Source organism: Gallinula chloropus (genome assembly GCF_964237585.1).
Source record: "Gallinula chloropus genome assembly, chromosome: 1".
Taxonomy (NCBI): domain Eukaryota; kingdom Metazoa; phylum Chordata; class Aves; order Gruiformes; family Rallidae; genus Gallinula; species Gallinula chloropus.
This window is the reverse complement of record NC_140085.1, coordinates 100,702,784-100,726,755: the sequence shown is the minus strand read 5'-3', so window position 1 is coordinate 100,726,755 and position 23,972 is coordinate 100,702,784. Positions and strand designations below refer to the sequence as shown.

Below are 23,972 nucleotides of genomic sequence, written 5' to 3'. Positions count from 1 at the left end.
AAGTCCAAATCCAAAGTCCTCCAGCACAAAGAACAGTACAGGCAGAACCTGTGTGAGGCTGAAGGAAAAAGATGTTTTGTCTGCTCCCAGCCGCAATGTGGAGGCACAGCCTGGATTGGGCTTGTGTGTTGGGGTCTTGGGTCTCTCAAAGGCTGGCTTTGCCTTACCAAAGGGGTAGGTGGGCTAGGTCTCTGCAGGCCCCCTAGTTTTCACAGTGGTAGCGTCAAGGCCGGAGAATCCCAAGCTCTGGAACTGTGTGCTGGAGCAGCAGGATGCCAACGGCTTTTCCCTGCCCCATTGCAGGAACATGGAAGGTCCTCTCAGTTGGGATCCCGATGACCCCAATTGGGCTTTTGTGTTCATTCACACAGGATGATGTTGTCAGTCTTCTCAAGCAGAGTTTTCTACTGCTGCCACCCCGTTTCAGAGCGCCGAAGGGTCACCACAGTAAGCATTGCTGTACAACAGAGAGTGGGGACTGCAGTGCAGAATACACAGGGTAGGAAACCTGAGGGACACAAAGGAAAGATTTTACCGATTTCTTCTTGATCCCAAACGTAAGCCAGAATGTTGTGGAGACAAAAGGGGATCACCTGCGATAGCCCTCCAGAAGAGGGCTCCTGTTCCAGGGAAGACCGAGCTGCTCAGACTTAAGGCGGCTCAAGACCGGCCCTACAGTGAGCTTCAGACTGGCTCACACTCTGTGAAAACCCTTGGACCGTACAGGATGACTAAGGACTGCGCTACCCTATTTGGGGAGCAATAGGACATGGCTCAGTGCATCGTGCAGTTGTGAGATGGCAGTCAGCAAGGCATTGATCCGATGCACAGCTTCCAGCCCTGCCCGCAGGCTGCAGCCAGCCCAGGCACAGGAGGTGGGAAGCACCAGCCACTAACAGGAAAAGCGTGGCAAGCTTCTATAGCAAGCGAGGAATGTGGCAGAATGGATTTATTCAGTAGGTGAACTCCCACCACTCCCATCACAAAACCCCCCAGAATTCATGCTAACCAAGGCCCTAGTATCTGTTCCAGATGGGGCCTTCCCCAGAGGAAAACATGAGTGGGTGGTCAAGTTTGGAAATGAGACCGTGGCCTGAATGAGTTTCCCCTCCTCTCCATCTCAAAACTGTTAAGCTGTAGATTACAGCATGGCACAGCATGACAAATTCGTGACTTCTAGGACTCTACAGCTGTTACCCTACGGCATTACCCTGGAAATTCAGCATGCTGTGGTGAGAGCAGGAAGTGCAGTCACCTGGATAACGATGTGAACAAGAACAGTCAGCTGCTAATCTTTCCTTAAGTCTTCTGGCTTGAAAAATGTCTTTTTGGAGGATGCAGCCCTGAACACACCTGAGTTTTCAAGCCAAAATGAGTATCACAGAATTGTAAGGGGTGGAAGGGACCTCCAGAGATCATCAGGTCCAACCCCCTTGCCAAAGCAGGTTCCCTAGGACAGGTCACACAGATAGGTGTCCAGATGGGTCTTGAGTATCCCCAGAGAAGGAGACTCCACAACCCGCCCTGGGCAGCCTGTCCCAGGGCTCTGTCACCCTCACTGTGAAAAAGTTCTTCCACTTTGTAGTCATAAAACCTTGGTAAACCAGACTCCCCCAGCCCATCCTTCACAGCCCCTCATTTTCCAAAGTAACTCCTTTTAAAATGATGAGTGTTTCCTGCGCAAGCCTTGGAGGGGGAAGTATTCCTTCTACATTCCTCCAGCTGCCGAAGGAAATGGGAGATATCTCAGAAGTGGACCTGCATTGCTAATCTTACTGGGAAAGCTGGAGCCGCTCTCTCATTGTTCACCTCTCCCTCACCACCATTTGGTCAGGCTGTTGTTTCTATCCTCAGTGGTGTTCCTGTGTTTCTGCATCAGATCAGGCACATGGCTCATGCCATGCTATGGAGAAAGCAGCTCAGTAGCCCAAGAAATTTGGTGCTCTCCTGTTTCTCACTAGATTCACTTCTGGAAATTATAAATGACCTACACACAGCAGTGCCCCACAAGCCTGTGTCTGAGCTGGCAATAGGGCTGTACCGCTCACATTAGAAGCCACAGGCTGCTTTGCGAGCTAACATTGCATGGGAAGCTAGTAGCAGTTGAGAAGCTGGTTTTGCCAAGAGAAGAATGGTGGAGAAAACTACCTGCAAATACGATCTGGTCATAGAGATGATGTTTTAGATGTCACTTTAACGCCCATGGGTGGCTTCGTGTATTCGTTCACGCCCTCTTCCACTGAGTCCCGAGACTTACAACGGTGAGAACAGGCTGGAAAAGAAGAGCCCTCATGAGTATTTGGAATTCCAGAAGACAAAAAGTGCTAAATCCACATTGCTACATGCTAAGACAAGGTCAGAAGGGCAATAATGGTAGAAGTTACACGTCATTAAATGCAATTTACCAAGGGAGTGAAAGAACACCAGTGTTAGAAACGCCAACCAACTCTTTCAGAGCTTTCAAAGGAGTTCAGATTAAGCAAATCCCCTTAGTACCTGAGCGTCCACTAATGGCTTTTGTTTTAATAATTCAAGCTGAAACTCTGTATTATTACAGCGAATTGTACTTGCACAAACTTTACAATATAGATCCTAAGATGTTCTTTAAGTGTCCTCTAATCTTGGTCTAATCTGGGTGCTTTGTGTTAAATTAATTGAAGAGCCAGGGAAAAAAAAAATCTAGATAGCTTCCATCCTTAAACTTCTGGAAAGATAGGCAAGCTAGGCTGTGAGTTCCTCAGAGCAGGTGCCTGTGAACTTCAGCAAAGCATGTACATGTTTTGGTCGCCACCACAACTGTGCATCTGAGAACTCGTATTTCCGTTTTGCTCTATCTTTCTATTCTTCCCTCCCACACTTCAGCCCTTCGAAGCATGTCTCTCTGCTCTCAGAAACCACCCTGAGCAGCTCCTGGCTCAGCTTTCCATAAGCCAGAATGACAGAGGTACTCGCAGCCCCGTTCTGAGCCCCCACAGCAGCTCTTGAAAGGTGACCTGGAGCAACAGCAGCAAGAAGCACTCTTAGGACAGATATCTGCCTTCCCAGGCAGGTGGCAGTGCACAGCAGCACTGAAATGTGGCAACTGTACAAACTGGGAAGTTGGATTGAAACTCTGGCTTCAGTTTCTTACAGTACATGCCTGGTCTGGCAAGTGTCTGCACGGAATAGCACTGCCCTGCTCTGGAGGTCTGCTCCCCATGCCTAGTAGGAAAATGGAGTTCTATTCCTTTCAGTTGAAAGGGAAATTCCAGTTTGTGCAGCCATGTCCCGTGCTGCTGCAGGTGGTGGCATTCTGCCACACTCTGGTATGCTTTTTACACCTCCTTCAAAAGCAATTTGGTTTCTACATAAAAGGCTGCCTCAGAATGCTCCGGAATCTTACTAATTTAATGGCAAGGAACCCTTTTAATTTTCAGTCTATATTTGCTCAGAGCCAAATCTCCCCATTCCAGTTCATTTTCCCCTGTAATTGGAAGGTCGTTATCCATGCAGCTAACAGCTCGGGCTGGGATCAGCGCTGATGTTACCGGTTTCAGTGTGCTCGCTGCCTTCCCTCCGACACAGCCCCGGGGGAACCGCGGAGGAGAACCAGCACTGGTGTCACAGGGGCACATGAGTGGAAAATGAGGAGGTGCACAGGTGTAGCTGAGAGTGGCTGCCTCCCAGAAGCTTCCTTTCTTTCTGATACAAGCACCAAAAAAGAACATTAGCCCAGCCTGACTCAGCAGTCACGCTGGTTTTTGAAAGGATGCGATGGGTGAGGAGCGGAGGAGAAAAATAGTAATGCTACCTCCACACCTCTGACTTGGGAGTGGACTTGTCCCACGTTGAAACAGCAGTGGCAGAAGACACAGCAAACTTAGGAGAGTCCCTAAGTGAACCGTGTCCCTGCTGCCTAGCAAAGCACCTCTTTCTGATGGGGGATACCGCAGCGACCGCGCTGAGCGGCGGCGCTCGGACTGGTGGCTTCTGGTTGAAATGGGCTGAACACACAAAGCACTCTCGGTGTGGGATTCTCATCTTCAGGCTTGACTTCCCCAGTGGCCTGACAGAACTTGATTGGGTGGTATTTATAACGTGTTGCAAGGCCTGCTGTCTTTCTCCAGCACTGCTTCTCAAAGCTGCTAGCAGGCTGTTGATAGGATATCTGCTGGATGCCTAGCTGCCATTAGATGTCCACCCACATCTCAGGGGCTTTCTGGCTAGCTCAGCTTACCCACGATTAGGAGCAGCAGCTAACAACTGAGATGGGTTGTTTTTTTTTTCAGCCACAACAACAACAAAAAAAATCTACTCAGTTGCCAGCTAGTCCTGAGGTGCTTGAGGTTACCTTTGCCAATTAAAAACTCCTGGAGATATGTCTGGAGTTACTGAAGACTCCATTGGGTGAGACGGGGCACCTCACCTGTGCTGGTTTTGGCCAGACAAAGATGACAAATCCACCTGTCACGATTGGGGTTCTCCTAAAAGTGGGACATTGCTATGCTTAAGCCCTTTCTGTGGCCCTAGCACTATATATTTTTGTAACTTTGGCCCTGTGACTTTTCTGAGGGATTGTCTAAAACAGGGTGTGTAGAGGGATCCCATTTTGAAGCTGTCAGCGCTCAGCTATATCTATCATGTTAACCAAGATTCTTGGCATCTTCAAGCATCTTAATACACGAAATCAGACCTTTGTGAATATCTTAAACTCTACAACCCCTGATTTTGGAAACATTCTGACCTGCTGTCAGATCTCCTCATCACCCCTTCACTCACAAAACTAAGCCCTAGTGCTGCCTGCACACAAAATGCAGGAAAGTCCTGAGCTGGACTTAGACTTTGACAGTAGATGCTGCATGGAAAAAAGAGAAATTAAAAAAAAAAAAAAAAAAAAGGAAATGAGAAGGAGGTACAAAAATACCTACTGTGTCAGTACAGTTTCTATACATGTGAATTTGATACAGAAGCAGTAAGAGACTGTTTCTTGAAAAAGGAACTGCACTCACCGCGCCTTTGGAGGTATCTTGCTGCTAGGATGATGGCCAGAAGGAAGACGATAATGATGATACTCGAAGCAGTAATGACATTGTAAGATAGAGGCTGAGTAGGGACAACACAGTCATTTGTTTTTCCTGAGATGGGAGAAATAAAAAAATAAACAAAGGGCCCACAACGTCATGTAAGAGCAGGTACATGAATTTTGGTGGTTCTGAGCAAATTCTAATTCAGATAGTCAGCCTGAAAATTCACCTGTTCAACAGGCAAACAGACAAAGCTGACACCCATGTTTCTTACACACACACACACACACCCCCCCCTATTCTCTGTGTGTGGAAATGATTAACACAGCCACAGAATCTGAAGTGCTGGATGGCTGTCTGGAACAGGGCTGAGACTGGCAATATTTAAAACACACATGAGCTTCTTTTAAAGGAACTGGTCAGGCTTGGTGGAAAAATCTGAGTCTGTATCTAGAAAACCCCCATTCTCAAAGGTCCTCTCCAGGTTTTCTTACTATTTTCACCAGATTTATGCCTATTTTTCCCCCTCTCTGTGAATTCGGAGGTGATGGATGCATTAAATAGTCCAGAACAGGCTTTTTCTCTACATGGCTGGAAAAGGGTGCTGTGGCAGAGTTCAGCTTCAGTGGATCTGGAGCCTTTGGCGATCCACCACTGGAGATGACCACTTGGACATCCAAGTAGATAGTGGGGATGTTCATGTACAGTACAGGGCAGCCATAATTCAACTGGAGGGACAGTCTTGGTGGATGTTCAGGTTTCCATCATCTGCATCTGGTGCGATTAAGCAACTCTGAACACCCAAGAGCCTAGCCTGACCCACTGCACAATATTCCCCTCCACTGTAAATGTTTGCCTCCCACATTTACCAGAGGCTGTGTTCTGTGTGGGACCGTTTCCATCATACCAAAATGGGAGCGGTTCCACATCTTAAAAAATCAAAAAGTGGTGACTTTGTGGCTGCTGTTGTCACTGTTGATTGCTCCCTCCTCTGAGGACCTGCGTGACAACGGCGTATCATTGTTATTACTATTTTTGTTGCTCTCATTTCTATCTAGTGTGATACTCATAACCTGCTTCCATTGCCATCTCTAGGGACATCAGGCACTACACCCAGCAATAACTGATATTCATAAAGCACCAGGTTCTGGTATTCGTCCTGAAGCTCAATGGCACCTTTCCTCATGAGCCCCTTTGATTTTAGGCAGACTGATGAATAAGGTACCTTGATGAATAAGGTATCATTCCCTAGGAAAAGGAGCGCTTCTCTAGCTTCCCTTGAAAGTGCCCTCATCTCTACAGTGAAAACACATCAGACCCAGAGACAGTTCAGAAAACTTCAGCATTAAAACCAAATCAAATCAAATCTTTTGGGCTGTAGGAATTTTCTTGCGAATCCCTTTCGAACTGCAAAACATCTGGGCCGTAGTGTGCTGCCTTCCCTCATGCTGTTTCCACTTGTGCCTCCAGCATTTCAAAGCACAGGCTTATCTATTATGTTATCACTTCTAAGCCACGCACAGTGATGGAATTTTTCCCATGTGAGTTAACCCTGCATTAAGTGTGTGTAGGGAAGCAGGACTGTATCTCCACCCAGCCTGACAGTTTCTGTTGCTGAAGTGGGAACAAACATGCTTCTTAGAGGAGGAAACTCTTGTTGAGTGCAACCTGTGGCTTTTAAGGCACACACATTTCTCAAGCCCCTCCATTCCAATGCCAGGCCTGTGTCCTGCAACTGGCAGCGAGACTGTGCTGGTACAGAGGGGCGCTGACGGGTAGTGACCCCAACCTGTGGGAGCCACCAAGGCTGACATCACCAGGTCACAACTGGATCCGGCTGCCCTGTCAGCCCAGATGTGACTCACAGTAGAGTGGCAGGAAGCCAGAACCACCTCTGCTTGTCAGTCACTGTCATAACACTCTTCTCCCACCCCTGCTGTCTTCCAGCCTTTGAAATATTTTGGTGTGCAGCTCACAGGCAGGATCCTTGAGTGATCCTTCCACGAACAGATACATGAAACCTACCACTTTCTCAGAGAGGCAACTCAGCAGCTTCAACAAAAAGTAACACAAACTATTAACAAAACCTACTCAGGAGAAAACTGGAGGTCTTGGTAAAGCCATTGTATTCAATGGAGCAAGTGATGCTGACATCTTTGGTCACGTTGAGCCACAGTTTGCCAGTGACGTTGTAGAGGCTGAAGCCGGACTCGGGCACCCAGGTGGTATTCCACGTCACGGACACGTTGTTGAGGGATCCAGAGATTTTGGGTTTGGGGAAGCCTCCATGGGAAGAACACGTTACCACCGTCTCAGTTGATTCACAAGAACTATTGGATACTTCTGTTGTTATGTTCGGTGTACTGAAGTCGGCTGAAGCAAGAAAGATTTAGTTACCATTCTGTCAGGTTACAGCGAGGGCTGCAGTCCTGATCACCCACGGTCAAAGCAAAGACACCCATCCCCCCAGGGTATTCTTCCTCTGCCATAAGCTGTCTGACCTTTCTCGTGCCTTAGCTTTCTCCCCACAGCCTTGTCTGGACATGGCCTTGGCTTTTGCTGCTTCTCCTCCCTGGGCAGTACACAGACTATGCCACCCCCACCTCTCCAGTGCCGCCATCTCTCTCTACACACAGCAGCTCGTGCAAAAACCAAGGGAATCCTACAACGGGTGGGGAAAATACAGGACTGAATAAAAAAGTCCCTGGTGTAGACAGTGGTAGGCAGTTTCCTTTCCCCTCCCTCACAAGTCCCTTCCCAGCCAGGAGCTCACTGAGGGCCCATGTCTGGTGGGAACTGAGGTGAGTCACATGTTGGCCTCTCAGCCAGCATAAGACTGAGTTACATTCTGAACGAGAGCTCCTCCAGAAGAACCAGATGGGAGTAAGACCCAGTCATACTGGTTTTTTTTAAAAAGTATGCATAGCAGTACACAGGTCCTCCTAGACCATGTTCTCAATGGACTTTCTTCTCGCCAAAGCTGGTTTTCAGCGTTTTCCCCACCCACACAGCTTGCTCCGTGCCTTCCCACTGGATCCAATGCATTACAGTAATATGTTTGTGAGGCTGCATGGGGAAATGGATGGGAGGACTAATAGGAGCGAAGCAGGAGAGGAGAGGTGGTATCATTTTTAGCCTGCTTCCCTTTGCCAATCTGATTCACTGTGCGCTGTAAACAGTTGCCTTGGAACCACTGAGGATGACCTGCGGGTTGCAATAAACAGCCCAGGATGAGGAGGAGGAGGCAAGGGGTAGCAAAGGAACTATTTAAGGCAACTCTCCCACTGGAAAGAAAATATCTCTGTGGGACCACATCTTTAGCAAGAGAGGCACTAGTCAGTAAAGGAACCTTGGCATGTCGCTTCCTGGTGGGTGTAAGTCACACCACCACCTCTGCTGCCAAAGGGACCAAATTCTGCCTCCCACCCCTGCCAGCTGTTGGTCCATAGCCTGCCCACCCCCTCAGGCACTACCCCCAGCCATGGAGCAGCTCACCGCAAAATGACCCCCGGTTTTGGAGCAGCTAAGGTTTTGTCTCTGTGATTGCTCCCTGCCTGACTCATTGTTTGACCACATGACTGCTGGGATCTGCACAAGGCAGACATCCTTGTGGTCGTAGTGCGTCTCCCACAGCTTCTGATGACCACAAACCTATGGTCTGGGCTGCCAAGCAACTGGGTAACAAGTAGAAGCAACTTGCCCAACGTTGCTCGGCTGACCGGTGGGCAGGCAAGGAGAGGCACAGGTTTCCTTCCAGGCCCGCTATCTGTTGAGCAGTGTGGCACTGACATCTAGTCTGGAAAGTCATTTCAAAGTTCCCAGGTGGCTTCATTGAGGCCACTGGGTCAGCCGCCAGGGAGTGTAGCACCTTTCCAGGGAGTGTAGCTGGATTCCAGCAGGGGCGAGGGGAGATTTCCCTTGCCTGATCCCCACAATAACTAATCCTGCTTTTCCAAAGGGAGCAGACTACCACAGTTATGCCATCTGACCTGTTGAGAGAGCAAGGGGATTTCTGGAAGGAAAGCAGCTGGAGTGTTTGCCGGGAGTCAGAGAGGTCCGTTGTTTCACATCACAGTGCAGTTGGCTCCTCAGCCCTGATGGCTAGAGAGGGCGCTGGCAGCGCACTTCCCTTTTTTCACACCATTTCCCAGAAAGATGGCTAAATTTGTCTCCTTGTACACATGCCCACCGTGCCCTCAGGCAGGCAACAGCCAAACCTCAGGAGCTTGGGTTTGTTTGTTGGGTTTTTTTTGCTGATGAGCACTTGTTCACTGGCTTGACTGGAACATTCTTGGAAATCTTTGCTGCTATAGGTATTCAAATGTATGTATATATTTATATATGTTACCAGTATCTCTACCTTTGGTTGAAACCAACCGCCACAAAAACAGTGGTGGAAATGGAAAATAATGTCAGTGGAACTTTTTCTGTAGCCTCCAAGAAAAGATTTAGATTCGTTTTGAGCAAAGGAACTTGGGTTGTTTCTTTAAGGTAAAGAGCCACACATCTCCAGCTGAGTTCAGCCTTAGGTGGAGAACTGCAGCGTAGCCATGAGCTGGCCAGCCCTCCCCCGGAGAGCCTGGGCTTCCACGGGGTTGGGTGCAGCTCTGGGGTGCTTCTATGGCCACAGGGAAGCAATGCCACCCCGTTCCTCTTTCAGCTTGGACACTTCTCACGCACCAAGGGCTCAGTGTCTGCTTTGCCCAAAAGACAGCAGGGGGCAGAGGTGGCCTAGGGCACCCAGCACCAGTGGTGCCTGGGGAGGTGGCCTGGGAGAGGTACTTGCCCAAGAGGGAGGCATCATGGCAAGGGTGGTATGCAGGCGGTGGAAAAGATGAATTCCCTGTACTTGGGATAGCTTTGGAAAGGTAAGGAGGGAAACTGTAAGAATGGAAATACAGGGGTCTTAACACACCTTCCAGAACTCTTTTAGGCTTCCTGATGAAAGTCTGTCTGCTGTGCTATGACCAAAGCTTGGAGGAGCATCTCTTAACCCCAGAGGGTGGCACCAAAAAGCCTTGGGTGTCAGGAGGCAAGCCACCTACCTGTAACAAAGAAGGTGACGGTCTCATCACACAAAACCTTTGAGTTCTGCGAATGCTTCCGTTGCTGAACTACACACTGGTAAGAGCCATTGTCCATGATTTCCACGGATGAGATCCACAGGGTGAGGTCCCTGGAGTCCATCTCTGTGCGGTGCTTGTACAGCTTGTGGTCGGAGATCAGGTCCCCCTCTGCATAGGCCAGCACTACCTCTGTGGTGTTCTTCTGCCAGTAGACCCGGTAGTTATGGAGGCTTTCCGAGCTGGGAATTTTATGGCAACAAGGCAGGCCGACTTTTTCTCCCACTTTGCTTTTGACTACTTTATTCTCCAGTGCACAACCTATAGGTGGGGGGTAAACAGAAGTCAGTGAGACAGTGGTATAGCCTCTTGCCAGGACCTGCTGCACAGACATCACCTCGTTCGGCTCTGTCTGCGCCTGCCAATGTATCTCATCACCCACAGAGCTGTTTACAGCTTCAGCGCTGCGCTGAGGGGAGGCCTACCTTGGCAAAGCCTTGCACATGGTGCTCCAGTCCTGCTTAGCATCCCGCCCAGGCAGGTGCACAAGGAGTTCTGCATGGGTTACTGACGGCAAAGGCAGGAGAGGTACCTGCCTGAAGAACCCTTAAAAAGCCCCGCACCTCAGAGCAATGAAATGCCATTATGCATGTGGAGGGCTCAAAACTGCTGCTTTCTCTGCTCCCCCTTTTCAGAGCTCAATCTTTGGAAAGTCTGTGTCAGTTTCTGCTAAGTTCACTGCACGCCAAAGGAGGCCCCAGCAGACTATTACTTTGGGGGAGCGGGGGCTGAAGGGTTTTTTTGGAAGTTGGGGGTTTTTTTTGTTTGTTTTTTAAAGAAAAAAAAACAAAACCAAACCTTTCAAGATCCCAGAAGCTAGAAGCAACCATACAGTGATAAACAGAGGTTACCACCACACTGTCATCAGCTTCCTAGTATTAGCAATCGAACAATTTTGCATAGTCCAGTGAAGACAAAGTTCTGTTTGCAAAGGCCCATGGCCCTCCCTTGGCATTGCTAGCAAACCAGCACAGGCATTCCCCAACTCCTGTCCAGTGACCGTGTTGGTGCCATACCCAGTAACAGCGAGCTGAGGCCCTCGCAAGAGGCAAACCAGGTACAGCTCTGACTGGACTAGCAGTAATCCCCCTGCTTCCCACCATGACTTCCATGCACGCTGCTCCTGTGATCGGCCCTGCTTTTCCATTCCCCTTCCTCTTTCCAGTGGGTAGGTGCTCCTGGGAGCCAAGACCTGGCACTTGAGGGAGCAGCATAACAAGGAGATCCTGCTCTTGCTGAAAGAGTGACCCAGTACTGACGTGGGGCCCTGCGCGGCAGCGAGGCCAGGGCAGACGGTTGGGCCTTCACCCATGTTTGGGCAACCCTCAGGATGATGCTGATCCCTGCGTGCCCTGCTTTGCTAGTCCAGAAGGTCAGGTTGCTTTACGTTTGCCCTGCTTGCCTCAGTCACACTACTTTGGTGCCCATCTCCAGTAGCACAAGAGAGATACCAGTCTGCTGCATTCGGTTGGCTCAGAGTAGGGTAACAAGGAAATAGCCGGCCTCGGGACAGAGAAGAGTTAAATTCCCTCCCCCTTCCCTGCAGAACAGGTCTTGGTGAACATGTCTGAGAGGGAAAGCGGGAAAGTCCTGAGCAGGCAAGTGTGGTATCGATACGGAGAGTGCGGCATCACCCATCTGTGGCAGAGACCCCACGTGCAAAGCCTCTGCCTGAAGCCTGAACTGAACGCTTGACAAACCTGAGCCTAAGAACTGCCACCCACCCCCAGCAAAGCCTGGCTGATGCTGTTACTGTCACAGCCAATGCCTAGTCACAGCCATGCTGTGACCAGGAGCAGCAGTCAGGGTGCGACTGGGATGCTGTGACATTCAGATTCAGCTGAAGAGTCCGGTACAGCCACAGCCTTGATGCCTGCCAGGGCTCGTTTGCTTAGTGGCGATTCACAGACCCTGGGGACGCTGTCACATAATCAGTGGCATGACCCCTGCAACGTGCTGACCTCTCTGCCCAGTGGCACGCCCTCATGAAGTGCTTCGTAATCCTCCAGCTGCCAGTGTTGGATGGAGACAAGCAGATGCTCAGCCAGTGCCCCTGGCACAGCTGGGTCTTGGGGTACCACTGCAGGCTGCTTGCTGAAATTAAGCCCAGAGAGCCTGGGACAGAACAAGAAGCAGGCTTTCACCCCCCTCCCCTGTGGCATATCTACCCCTGTCCCACCGCACGCTTTGTGTTACATCTATAGGAAATACAGTGAAAAATACTGGGGAAGTCCTGGCAACGCTATGAAATGCTTTAACATCAATTAAATAAAACAGAATACATGATTAAAGGAGCAACTTCTCATGTAGCTGGTTTCCCTCCGCTCAGACATCTCACTGGTCTTCCAAAAGGAAAGATTCAAACACAGTTCTCCCACCTCCCCACCCGCCCCTACTTGTACTTCCCTTTATAATGCATCACAGACTCTGACAACCAGGCTGGGGCAGACCAGGAGCCCACTCAGCCCACTGACCTGTGTCAGCCAGCAACCAGTAGCAAAATGGTAGCAATACCAGTTCTTCCACACCACACAGGGTAAGAACTGCCACGCCCCAACAACCTTTGGGAGGTCACAAATTTAGGGATATCTTGACCCTGGCAGTTTAATTGCTGCTATTAGATGTACCCTCCAGGTAGAGTTCTCACCCTTTCAGGGATGCATGTATACTTTTGGTTTCCCCAGCATCCTGTGATGATGAGTTACACAGTTTGATTACATGCTATGTGAAAAAGCATTTCCTTCTGTTCACCTTAAAAGCAGCCTGGTTTAGGCTGCGATTCTGGAAGTTCCTCCTGTCTGCCCATGTGCATTTGTGTGTGTGTGTGTGCACGCACGTGTTTTCCCTTGATCACATCTTTGCTTGTTCTCACAGTTCAGCTCTTGCTGTTGCTGGAGAGACTCACAGGAACAGCAAGTCAAACTTTGGGATTGCAGAGCCTCATAAATGCAATTTTCTATTTTCTTTTGCAGCAATAGGGGAAGAGTGGGCGTACAGAAAATGTCAGGGTGACATCGCATCATGAGTTACATGAGGTTCTCCGTGCCTTGCCCCTAAGAGTCTCCTTTGCAACCAAAAGGAGAACAAAAACCTTCTTGGCAGTACATGTGCAGGGGTTGGAAACTCCTGCTGATGTCACATCTACCCTTAAAAGGCTCTGCACCCTTGAAACTGCAACCTGAATGCTCCAAGTCTGAAGGAACCAAAGTCCACGAAGAGTCATTCAGCCCCACAAAAGTCCCCTTTCACTTTAAAGGTGAACTGCAAAGCAAAAATGAAAATTCAGTCCAGTCCCATTTCTGTGCTGAATGCTCTCCAGAACCAGGCTGTGGGGGAGGTATCCACCATGGAAATAAATTTTTAATGACTTTTCTAGAAGAATAAGATCCCTCCTCTTCCTAACCTTCCCTCCTCTTCCCAACCTCCCCTCCTCTTCCCAACCTCCCCTCCAAAGCCCACCCACTCCTGGCTGCGCCCGCGTGTCGCTCTGCCACTGGGTGCCTGTGGGGCACGGCAGGACAGGACTCATGAAAGGGCTGGATTTCTGTTCCCTGGGCAGAAAAGCATGTTACATTCAAACTACACCTGTGTGGCAGCTGCCCCACGAGGCAGGGTTAATCTGAACAGAAAAGCAAGCATAGAGGAAAACTGTCCTTGTTTGCCCAGAGAGTCAGCGGGCAGGAGAGCTGCTGAGCCCGTACCCCTGTTTCCCTCACTCCTTGCCCAAGCCGTGCTTCCACAGAAAGCCTGGTTATGCTGACCATGCCTACAAGCAGGCAGTATGGGAGAGCAGATTACCTCTGGGACAGAAGTCCTGCAGAGGCATTTGACTGCAAAAGGCAGTAAAAGACCACATACACTCTAGAGAAGCAGTGTTGAACTTCTGTAAACCTTCAGATAATTCCTGGTGAACCACAACCCCAAAGCCATTTTCTTTCCCCTCCCCATTATGCTGCCATTCTGAACTGAAACCTTCTTGCTTTTTGGTCTTATGTGGGGTTACCTTGCTTCACACACAAGCCACAAAGCAATGCATATGAAAGGCAAGGTCCTTCTTGGTGGGCCTGGAGACCTTTGCCTCTGTGTAAGCAGCAGGTGACATGCTGCGTCTGCACATGTTTTTCCACCAACAGGCCTGCAAAAAGCTCCAAGGCAAACTGTCAGTGGACCTCCAAAGCCAGGAGGGTCAAAATAGCCTTGCATTGCTTTTTTTTTTTTCCCTGTAAGGTTCCTTATTTATCTCTGCAACAGTGGGTGGTCTCTCTATTCTTATACTGGTGCCACTGACTTTGCCTAGGACCATGCACCCGGGAATCCAGCTCTGCCAGGGCACGGGCACCTTTTTCACCCTCCACCTGCGCGTGGGCTGGAAGAAAAATGGTTTGGGAAGAGATGCACATCACGTCGTGGTGAGGCAAGGGAGCTTCTGGTAACTGTGGCTGGGCCAGCTGAGGAGAGCAGTCCTTGCAGAGTTGCAGCTTTCTCCTGGTGGCCATCCCCTGGGGTTGGTGTGGGAATCACACCCAACAGTCCCTGGGTAACTCTGCAGCTCTGGCCCCTCATTTTCTGTAAATAGCACATTCACCCCAAACTTGCAGGATTTATCCTTTGAGGACAACACAGTATTTTACGGGGATTTCCAAGCAAGACAGATAATCAGTTGAAAAATTGAGAAATTTCGAAAAGCTGAGTCTTTAAAGGACCAGACACTTCCCTTTTGTCTCTTCTTTAGCCCAGGTGGTTTTACCAGTGAGGAACGAGATTCTCCCGAAGCCTTCCATGGAGTCAAAATTCAGCAAATGCCCTGTGCTACACTGGATTACGTGAAGAAATGCTTTGTATTTAAACCAGGGTTGTGAAAGACTCTTCTGAGTGTACCGGTCACAGAAAAGACCCCAGTAGGTGCTCAGATGATTTCTATGTGTAGGCACAGTGATGCTTCATCAGAACATTAAAACGCTGCCTTCCTCTGTGTTTTGCTGCAGAGATCCCGTGCAATAAGAAAAAGGGGGGGGAACAGAGACAAATGGGTGCTGGCAGGCCCTGCTTGCCCCCCTTTTTCATGAGGCTGTAACTACATATTAACCTGGGCATGAGTGTCTGGCAAACCTCCTGGGCTCCTTCTAGCCAGATGCCCCTTCAGCAAGCAGAGACATGCAAAGGGAGGTCTCAGCACACAAAGGAGGAGCGTTCCTTTTTCCTCACACAACCTCAGGCCCAACTTTCCGATCACAAACCACAGGCCTGCTGCTACCCTTCAGCTGCCCTGGCAAAGAAAAGCTGTTGCAAACTCAGTTTGCTTCGCTCATGTCATGGTGGCCTCCTGCAAGGTCATGATTCCTCACTCATCCCAAATGTGGTGAGAGAGAGGAGCAGAAGAGAAGGCACCCTGAAGCAAAACAGTGATGTGCTTCATTTGGCAGTGGTTCCACTCAGTCTCACTTCCCTGTACCCACTCACGCTAGTCAAGTGTGCCCATGGTCATTAAGTGATGAGATTAATCCTAGTGTACAATGATGCCATGGCTTGCCTGAAGTAGGAGGAACAGTTTAAAGAGGTTTTTCTAAAAGTTCAGCTCTGCTGGCTTCTGCACCGTAACCTTGGGCACAGTATAGCAAGGGCACGACACCCCTTACTTCCCATCTTCACATTACCACATTCCTCCTAAAAAAAAACCCAAACTAGTACCCTTGCCTCATCTGGCTCTATCCTGTGTGATTTGGCAAAGATTATAATGTCCCCATGGTGTTTTGGTGCCTGGCTCACTCCTCCAGCAGCCTTCGTTCCAATTTTAATGCTGTTTCCCTTCGCACAAAAAGCCCTGCTGGCTTTCAAGAAATCCTTGAAACCATGAAGCAGCCATGAAAAACAGAGGACCTGTCCCTGTGCCTGCAGATGGAAAGACAGCCCATCTTTGCAGGTGTGCACTAATCCCATTTTTTCCCCCCCAGCAGCGTGTCAGCTTGAGGCCCTAATGAAATTATCAATCTTTTGTCTCCCCAAGCACACCTTGATGAGCAGTGACGTACTGTAGGTACTGCTCATTTTAGAGAGGTCCATGGGGTGCTCTCAACAGACGCCAGTCCCAGGTTCTTAGGCATGCAGTAGTCCCACTGAAGCCCTCCCTCCGACTACGGTTTCCTTGGTTTCCTTCGCAGGTTGCAGACCGAACACTCCGCTTTCTCCAGTCACAGTCGCAGCTCACCAGAAAGCAGATTCACGCCCCTCTAATCCATCGCCTTTTTGCCACAAAAGCCAGCAAGGCAACGCAGCCAGACAGGGAATGAGAGGAAGTGCTGTTACTGAGTCATCTCTCTATCAAAAACCTGGCTTCACAGGGTAGGAAACTCCATTAATCATGAAAAAAAATCCCAGGATTGGCAATTAGCAACTGATAAGACGACAGGAAATCTGAAGGGGCAGCTCCAGCCAGCCGGAATCTCTCCCTCCTGCTCCAGGGGTGTCCAGCTCCTCCCTCAGTACTTCTTGAGATAAAGATCTCCTGCTTTCTGAGTCACCATTTCCCCATGCTGGGACAAGCCCACTGCCTGGGTAAGCCCAGGGTCTGCTTTGTTTATAACATGAGTAAGATCGCAACTCTTCTTTGCAAGTCAGCTGGCAGATTTCTAATCTTGGCACTAGCCAGAAGTTCAGATCCAAGCAAGGAGCTGGGCAAGAGATGGCAAAGTCCCCTGGGGTGGGATGGGGACAATATTGTGCCTTAAGATCTTCCTGTTTGCTGCAGAGCCCTTTGCATAGCCGTTGCTCAGGGAGGGGAGGAATGAGGGCTTGCTTATCGCCCGTGCTGCATCCCAGCTGGGACACTGGTGATGGGGACAGAAGGAACCCTTTGGCTTGGGGAAAGGAGCAGAGGGAAGAGTCTTTCTGAACCTGTTCCTTTCCTTGCTTCCCTGCACAGCGAGTGTGTGACCCTGCTGGGATAAAACAGGGCAGGGGGAACACTAAATCTGGATGGCCTCAGAGGGTTTACATAGTGTGGTTCCTTCAAATTCCTGAAACTGGCTCAGCTCTTGTAAAACTTCCCAGTTTGGGGTGGAAACTAGATGTGGCAGTTGTGTAAGACAGGCCTTTGGGGGAGATTTGTCGCACACAAAGACAAAAATGAATTTGTTAATTTTTTCCCCTGCAGACTCTGTCCCTTGCTGACTGGATCACTTTGTTCTTCCTCTACGTTTATCTCCCAGCTGAAGATGTTCTCAGATCATTTTCCTAATTCTTCCAGTACTACTGCTGTGCATGCTGCTGTCCTCACAGCACTGCTTTTGAAGCTGAGGTCCCTCCTGCTGCTGAAGGCCACAGCTTTCTCCAGTGCTCACTAAATCTCACTGCCTCATGTGCCCCGCAAGTAGCCAGCCCACTCTTGAAACTAATGGAAGGTGAAAGTGCCCAGTAACCAGGAAAATCAAGTATGGTATCTCTCACCTTAACCCACTCAAAAATTAGAAAAATTACTTTTTAATTCTTTTTAAAAAAAAAATTATTTGCTTCTAACATACTTGTCCACAGCCACAGCAGTGCTCACCAGTGCAGCTAAGAGCGCTGTGGGCCTGCCAGCCATTACCTTGTTATAAAAACCTGGTCCCTGCTTGGGCACTAGCTCATGAACACTCTGCAGGCAACAGCCTTCGCAGTAACCCCACAGCTGGAGGACTGGCAGGAGGAGCAATTAAGCAGCCCTATATAAGAGTGCGGCGTGGTGGATGGTAATTAACTGAGGGATGACTAATGAAACAAGACCAAAGTGGTCCAGCGGTGTCTGAAAGCTGCAGAAGCCGCAGAGAGAGTGAAGTGAGAGACCTGGGCAGGGACTGCTGGAGGGGCTGGCTGGGAGCAGCACAGGGCAGCATGGGGAAGGGGCTCTCTCGGGTGTTAGGGAGCCCTGTCTGATGACAAGCTCTGTTCAGGCTTTCCCCTGGCTCAGGGATGAGATAGATCCCTGTCTGCCAGGCATTTAAAACTACATGGGCAGTGTGCAGAGACCCTTGCCTCAATGGTCTTTCCTAACAACTTTTTACGTGATATGGCAACGCTCTGGGCTGGCCAAAAGGCAGATGCCTTCTGAGCGCAGTACAGCTCGAGTTGCCACTATCAGCCGGCAGTCAGCACTTTTATTTTCAGCCAGGGAGTCCCCTGGGACCAATGATATTTTAAAAGCATAACAGTGAAAAAGCAGAAGCAAAGCCCGTGGCATTTCCGCGTTGGGAAAGATTTACATATTCTCAAATGACCTCCTGAGACTCCCGATAGTGATGTCCCTCCAAGGGGACAGAAGAGCTCCAATTCAGCATAAAGTTCATCTATTTAAAACCAAAACTGACCCCTTTTTGCCAAGCAAGCAGGCTTCACTGCGTTCAGCACATTTGCCTTGCCACCTCATGAAAAATACCGCGCGCAGCGCTTGCACTAGGAAGCACATGTTGCAGAGGAAGGAGGGCTTCTCCGGACATGGCAACTCTCCTCTAGCCCGGTGTAACCTGGGAGTGCAGCTGGACAACACACTGGCATCAATCTCCCCCCTTCCTCACAGGAACAGAGGGGATCTGGCTCCCCTTTCCTTTCCATCCCCACATGCTCCCACTGGTTCCCTGGCAGGGCTCTCCAGAGGCCGGGTCAATGGCCCCCTACACAACCAGGGCCAAGGAGAGGAGGATGGCGTATCCAGAAGCAGAGGAGAGAGGAGCAGAGTCACACCTTTCAGCAGCAGTGACTTGTTTGCCCCCTTCAGCTGTGCTGCCTGTCCAGGGTACGCAAGGTCCAGAGTAAAAGCAAGCTGGCGCTGAAGGGAGCGGGCCGGGGCCCGCCTGAAATGAACTCATCACAAGCGAGGCAGGGGGATAACTGCACCAGTAGCAGCTGTGTCATTTATGTCAGATTGATTAGGCCCATCAAACCACGCTTGTAGCTTAGAATTGAGACAGCAGTGAAGGTGTGAGGGCGTAGAGGGTGACAGCTTCTGCTGGTAACCTAGCGCAGCAGGGGGCAAAACAGCAGTCATCCCCAGACTTTGCATGTGTGAATGCAGGAATGTCTGACATTCACACTGCGAAAAGGGTGATCCAAGAAATGCAAAAAAAGCTGTTGCCCTCAGAGCAATGTGAGCTCACGGGAGTTATCGGGGTTCGTTCTGACCTCACTGGGGAAAGGAAACGCTGCCGGTGAAAGGGACGCCGATGGCTAGCTTTGCAAACTCAGTATGCAGGCACAGAGCTGTATTCTGGCTGCCCAAGAATGCAGCTTGTCTGTGCTCAGTTTTCTGTGGGTTTTTTTCCCTTAAAGAACTCTTTAATTTGAAAAACCACAACAGAACAGGTAAAACAAGAGTCGATAAGCAAAAGCAGGAGCCTTTAGCTGGGTTTCTGTTTCTCCAAACAAGCTGTTACATCAGGTTTCACTCTGGACAGACAGACAGACAGGAAAAGGAGTTCCTTAGTTCCGCTGATCTTGTTTTGAACCAAAGACACTTCTTTTTCTGCACGTCTGGAGCAGGAGGAGACAGAAACTCATCCGGAAAAAGAAATCAAAAAACCATCCGAGGGCAGCAAGAGCAATAAGACAGAAACTCAATTTGCATCCAGAGATGCAAAAAGTGGGCAAATCCGGTACGTAAAGAAAAAATTCTGCCATTTCCATCGTGAGGTCTGCCCTAGGCACAACCCATAGCAGAGCTGGCACAGAAATCAGGCGCAAAGCACCGAAACCTCATTGTGAGGCGCTTCAGTATTAGGGGGTGGCCACGAAACAGAATCTTTCTTGCCCTCAAGGCTCTTTGTCCGGTTCTAAAACCCAGCTCTGCTCTGAGCTCTTTATTGGCAGCAACCTGCAAGAGGGGATTCCCAGAGTGAGTTGCCTGTCAGCCAGAGCTCTCTCGCCATGCGGAGGGAAGTGGCTGTTCTCCCCTCCCTCCAAACTCTCCAATAACTCAGAAAATCTGTAGGGATTTTCCTGAAAACTTCCCAAAAAATTTCAGCGCTGGGAAGAAACCAGTGACTAGATTGTCCGCGGTCAGAAGCCTGAAAGGAATACTCCGTGGACAAAACCCTGGGCTTGCTGGGGGCCTGCAACCAGTCCCTATGCCACATTTCCACACAGGGCAGGGAAAGGTCGTGCTGGGTAACTTCCAGCATTGTTTTTCCTAATGCAACAAACCAGCACTGGGAACATCCTGATATTTGTAGGTAGGTACGAAGATTCAATGGTAGGAGAAAAATCAGGTCTGTGGGGATACCAGCAATGCCTTCAGACTGTAAATAAATCAGTTTGTGCTGTAATCAAGGCTGCAATCAAGGCTGTTCTGCCACTTTTCCACAGCGCTGAGGCAGCGGGGTGTTCGTGCACATCAGTGTCTCCGGCAGCAGGTGACGCCTCAAAAGCGGCTCTAAATTACACTGACATTTCGCTGGGTCACCTCGGGTGAACCCCAGTGCAACAAAGTTCGACTCAAGGGGAAACAAATGCATCTACATTTCCTATGACATCCAATTTTCCTTGCTAATTAGGACCCTCTTAAAGCTGCCTTCTGCTGCTGTGTACTAATTCAGCCTGGCGTTCCCTCTGTTACTGTTTCACAGGGGCAGGGCACACAGAGAGCACCAGTTTTGACTGTGCCTTGATGTGGTCGTGACCAGTCCCATATGAGGTCCCTTCTGTAGGTGCTAGCCTTGGCAGTTCCTTAGCAATGCGTGGGAAGCCACTGGCAGGGCCAGGGCAGACTCCCTTTCTGGGATTCACCATTTTGCTGTGAGAGGGTTAGAAGTTCGTCCTCCTGAGGCTTGTGCCTGCCCTAGGGAACGCACGACCTGCAAGTCCCAGTAAAGCTTCCAAAGACGCTTGCTGGTGGGCACTGTACCCTGTATTTTCAAGGGGCATTAATGGAGGAATACCTGGTTTTGGAGAGAAGGGTGCAGGGTACATACACATGCATGCAGAGGGAGAAACAAAGCCCATCAGACGTGCTGACTTTGCCAGCCTGCCAAACAACCCGCTACTGAGGCACCAGGGCTTCTATGGCCTCATTGTGTGCGAAGCATCTAACAGTTATGCCCTAAAAGATGATATACTGATTTTTAAAAAGCTTCCCTCCCCCCCGCCCCGCACCTTCCCCAACCTCTCGCAGAATGAAACCCCAGGATTTCGTAACTGATGAGATTCGGAGAAGCAAGTCTTCTCAGCAGCAGCGTGATCAAACCCTGACGGCATGTGGATGTGTCTCCTTGTGTCTCCCAGCCTAGGGACCTGTCCCCTCACCTCCTAGCCCATTTCCAAGCCCTGGGTGCCACCACGTTCCTTGCACCTCCCTCGCAGCTTCCCCCCCTGCCCTTTCCGTTGGCTGGGCAGCAGGACGGGCAGCACAGGCCCTGGTGGCTAGCCAACTAGCCAGCAGCTTCCTTGCAATGGGCAAGGATGTCTCTGCCAGCTTTGCCTCCTTCTCAAATTGGGCTGAAACTGTACAGGGGGGTTGAAAGTTATGAGCAGGGGCCTAAAGAAAGAGATGGAGAGGTGGGAAGGAGGATAAGCTCCCACTCCCTCAGCAAGCCATACAGAAACTGGTACAGCGGCAGGAATGCCTGGTTTTCTATTATCAACCTCCTGTTTCTAGTAGTGGATAGCAGCATCCATCAGATTGTATATCCAAGTGTTGCCCATCTTTGGTCTTGGAATCAGCAGCCTTTCTCGAGAAACTCCATGACCAACTGATTACCACATGCTCATAATCACATTAACAACATACCACAAGCTTTTACCATACAGAGAAAGCTCTGCACATGGTGGATTGTTTGCCCACTGCAGTGTGAGCAAAGTAGATCCATGCTTGACATGTGCTTCACAAGTGCAGAGGTAGGGGAAGGAGCTCAGGGGAAGGCAGGAGAGCAGACATCTCACGAGCGTGGTTGCTTTCTTTACAAGCGAGCTCTGCAATTCAATCTCTGCCAGAATCTCAGAGTTTTGTTGTAAGATTCTGAGACTGAAACTCAAAATGAAACTCAGCATCAAATATCTCCCGGTTTTACATCACTGGCATGAAAAACCTCATAATGAGGTATCGCTAGGTTTTAAATCAAAGCCTCAGTTCAGCCCAGGTCTGCTCCAGAGCATCATTTGCAATGAAGCACTAAAACAGACAGTAAGCGCAACCTATTTTGCATCCACAATGAATCCCAGCTGAGAAGTGAGTTTTGTGTGGTTTCAAGGTTAACATTTCACACCTCTGAGAAGACTCATCCCAAGCCTCTTGAGGTCAGGAGGCACCTGTGTACTTCAGCGAGCTTTGCAGCAGGTCCTCTCAGGGAGGTGGGAGGGACAGCCCTTGCAGTTCTCTGACAGGGACTCGCATTGCTGGAGAAAGCACTCGCTGTGCACACTGCGCTGCCCAGGAGGTGGGGAGCCCTCCAACCCACCACCCTGCCCTGTGTTACCCTCACTTTTAGCCATCCAAAGAACTGCAGAACCTGCCCCACCACCAAAGCCAAAGCCCGCGGGGACACGCCATGTGCTCCTTGTGAAAGTCCACCACCCCAAAACAGCCCTCCTTCCTTTCACCTCAGCTGGGATGGGTCACCACCAGTGCCCCTCTGGGAGCCAGCAGTCCGGCATGACCATCCAGGAGAGCTGAGAGCCACCGCGGTTAGCAAGCCAGCCACCCCAAAGCCCAGCCCAGCCCCAGCCCTGGCAGAAGACAGCCCTCCCGCAGCCCCACACTGGCCGCTCCTGCTTACCTAAACTAAGGCAGAGCAGCACGATGAGCCCAAACTTCAGCCACCTCCTGAGTGCCAGCGCTGGTGGGGCAACGGGCAGGCACGTCATCTTCCTGTAGCTCCTGGGCTGGGAGGCGAGGGGGACACGGTTAGGGGAACAGCGCCTGTGGAGCCACGGCACCCGCTACCGAACCCCTCTCCTTCCTGGTTGCTGCTGCCTGAGAAAAACACGGGCCCGCCCCGCTTCGCTTCCCTCTCTCCCCCTCGGGTGGTACCTGTGGCTTCCCGGGGCAAGCGGCCCTGAGGCCACCCCCTGAGGCAGGGAGGAGGCAGGGGGCTCAGTGCCGAGCCATGGGTGTCCAGTTCCGATTGCGGGGCTGCTGAGACGCTCACTCCCCGCCGGGGCGCGGGAGGAAGGCCGGTGGGCGGGCGGGCGCTCAGCTTCATAAATCACCTCACGCCCGCCCACGGCTTCCTCGCGTGGCATCTGTGAGGCTGCAGCGCCCACCACCTCCGCCCCTGCCGACCAAGGACAGGCCGCGGGTGACGCCTTCGTCCCTCAGTGCTGGTTTGGATGTGCCTCCAGCAAGGGGGCAGGGGGGGATTTGGGCAGTGGGGGCAGAAAAGGTCCCTGCTTGCGGCCAGCGTCCACCAAGCGTTAAGTGTCGGGCAGCACCGGCACCAGTGGAGCTTCTCGAGTTGGAGTTCAATATGCAACTAAGTTAAAGACATGATGGTGCTGTGGGAATAATCCTAGAAAATTGTATCTGAAATTAAAAAAACCCCACCCCATCACTTCAAGCCCAGCTGGATGTAATCCATCGAGCTCACTTACAGGATGCAAATTTAGGAAAGTCCGCTTAAGCTGCATGTGTTGGCCGTCACGGCTGAGCACCCCACAGGGAGCAGCCTCTGGATGTGTGCCCGAGACCAGAGGGACCCCCAGAGTATCCATCATCCCTGGCAGGAGAGGCGGAAGGAGACCTTGCCTTCCCAGCCCTGCGTCCTCCTCATCCAGGCTCCGTACAGGGCAGGGAGAGGTAGTCCTTTCTCTGAAACCTGGAAAGGCAGAGCCATCATAAACGTGAGCAGCCAAACAAAGACCAGTCTGAAGGAAATCCTAAGCAGAAAAA

The 23,972-nt window shown here is 50.5% G+C and overlaps 1 protein-coding gene across 1 annotated transcript; it reads right to left on the bottom strand.

The window, feature by feature from the left end:
* Positions 1 to 2,165: 2,165 nt before the first annotated feature.
* On the bottom strand, positions 2,166 to 22,948 carry CD80 (CD80 molecule; the record flags this gene model as incomplete). Its single annotated transcript, XM_084279055.1, has 5 exons — positions 2,166 to 2,272; positions 4,989 to 5,114; positions 7,095 to 7,376; positions 10,049 to 10,387; positions 22,861 to 22,948. 5 exons carry the CDS (start codon positions 22,946 to 22,948, stop codon positions 2,166 to 2,168), a joined length of 942 nt encoding a protein of 313 aa, XP_084135181.1.
* Between the last annotated feature and the right edge of the window lie 1,024 nt (positions 22,949 to 23,972).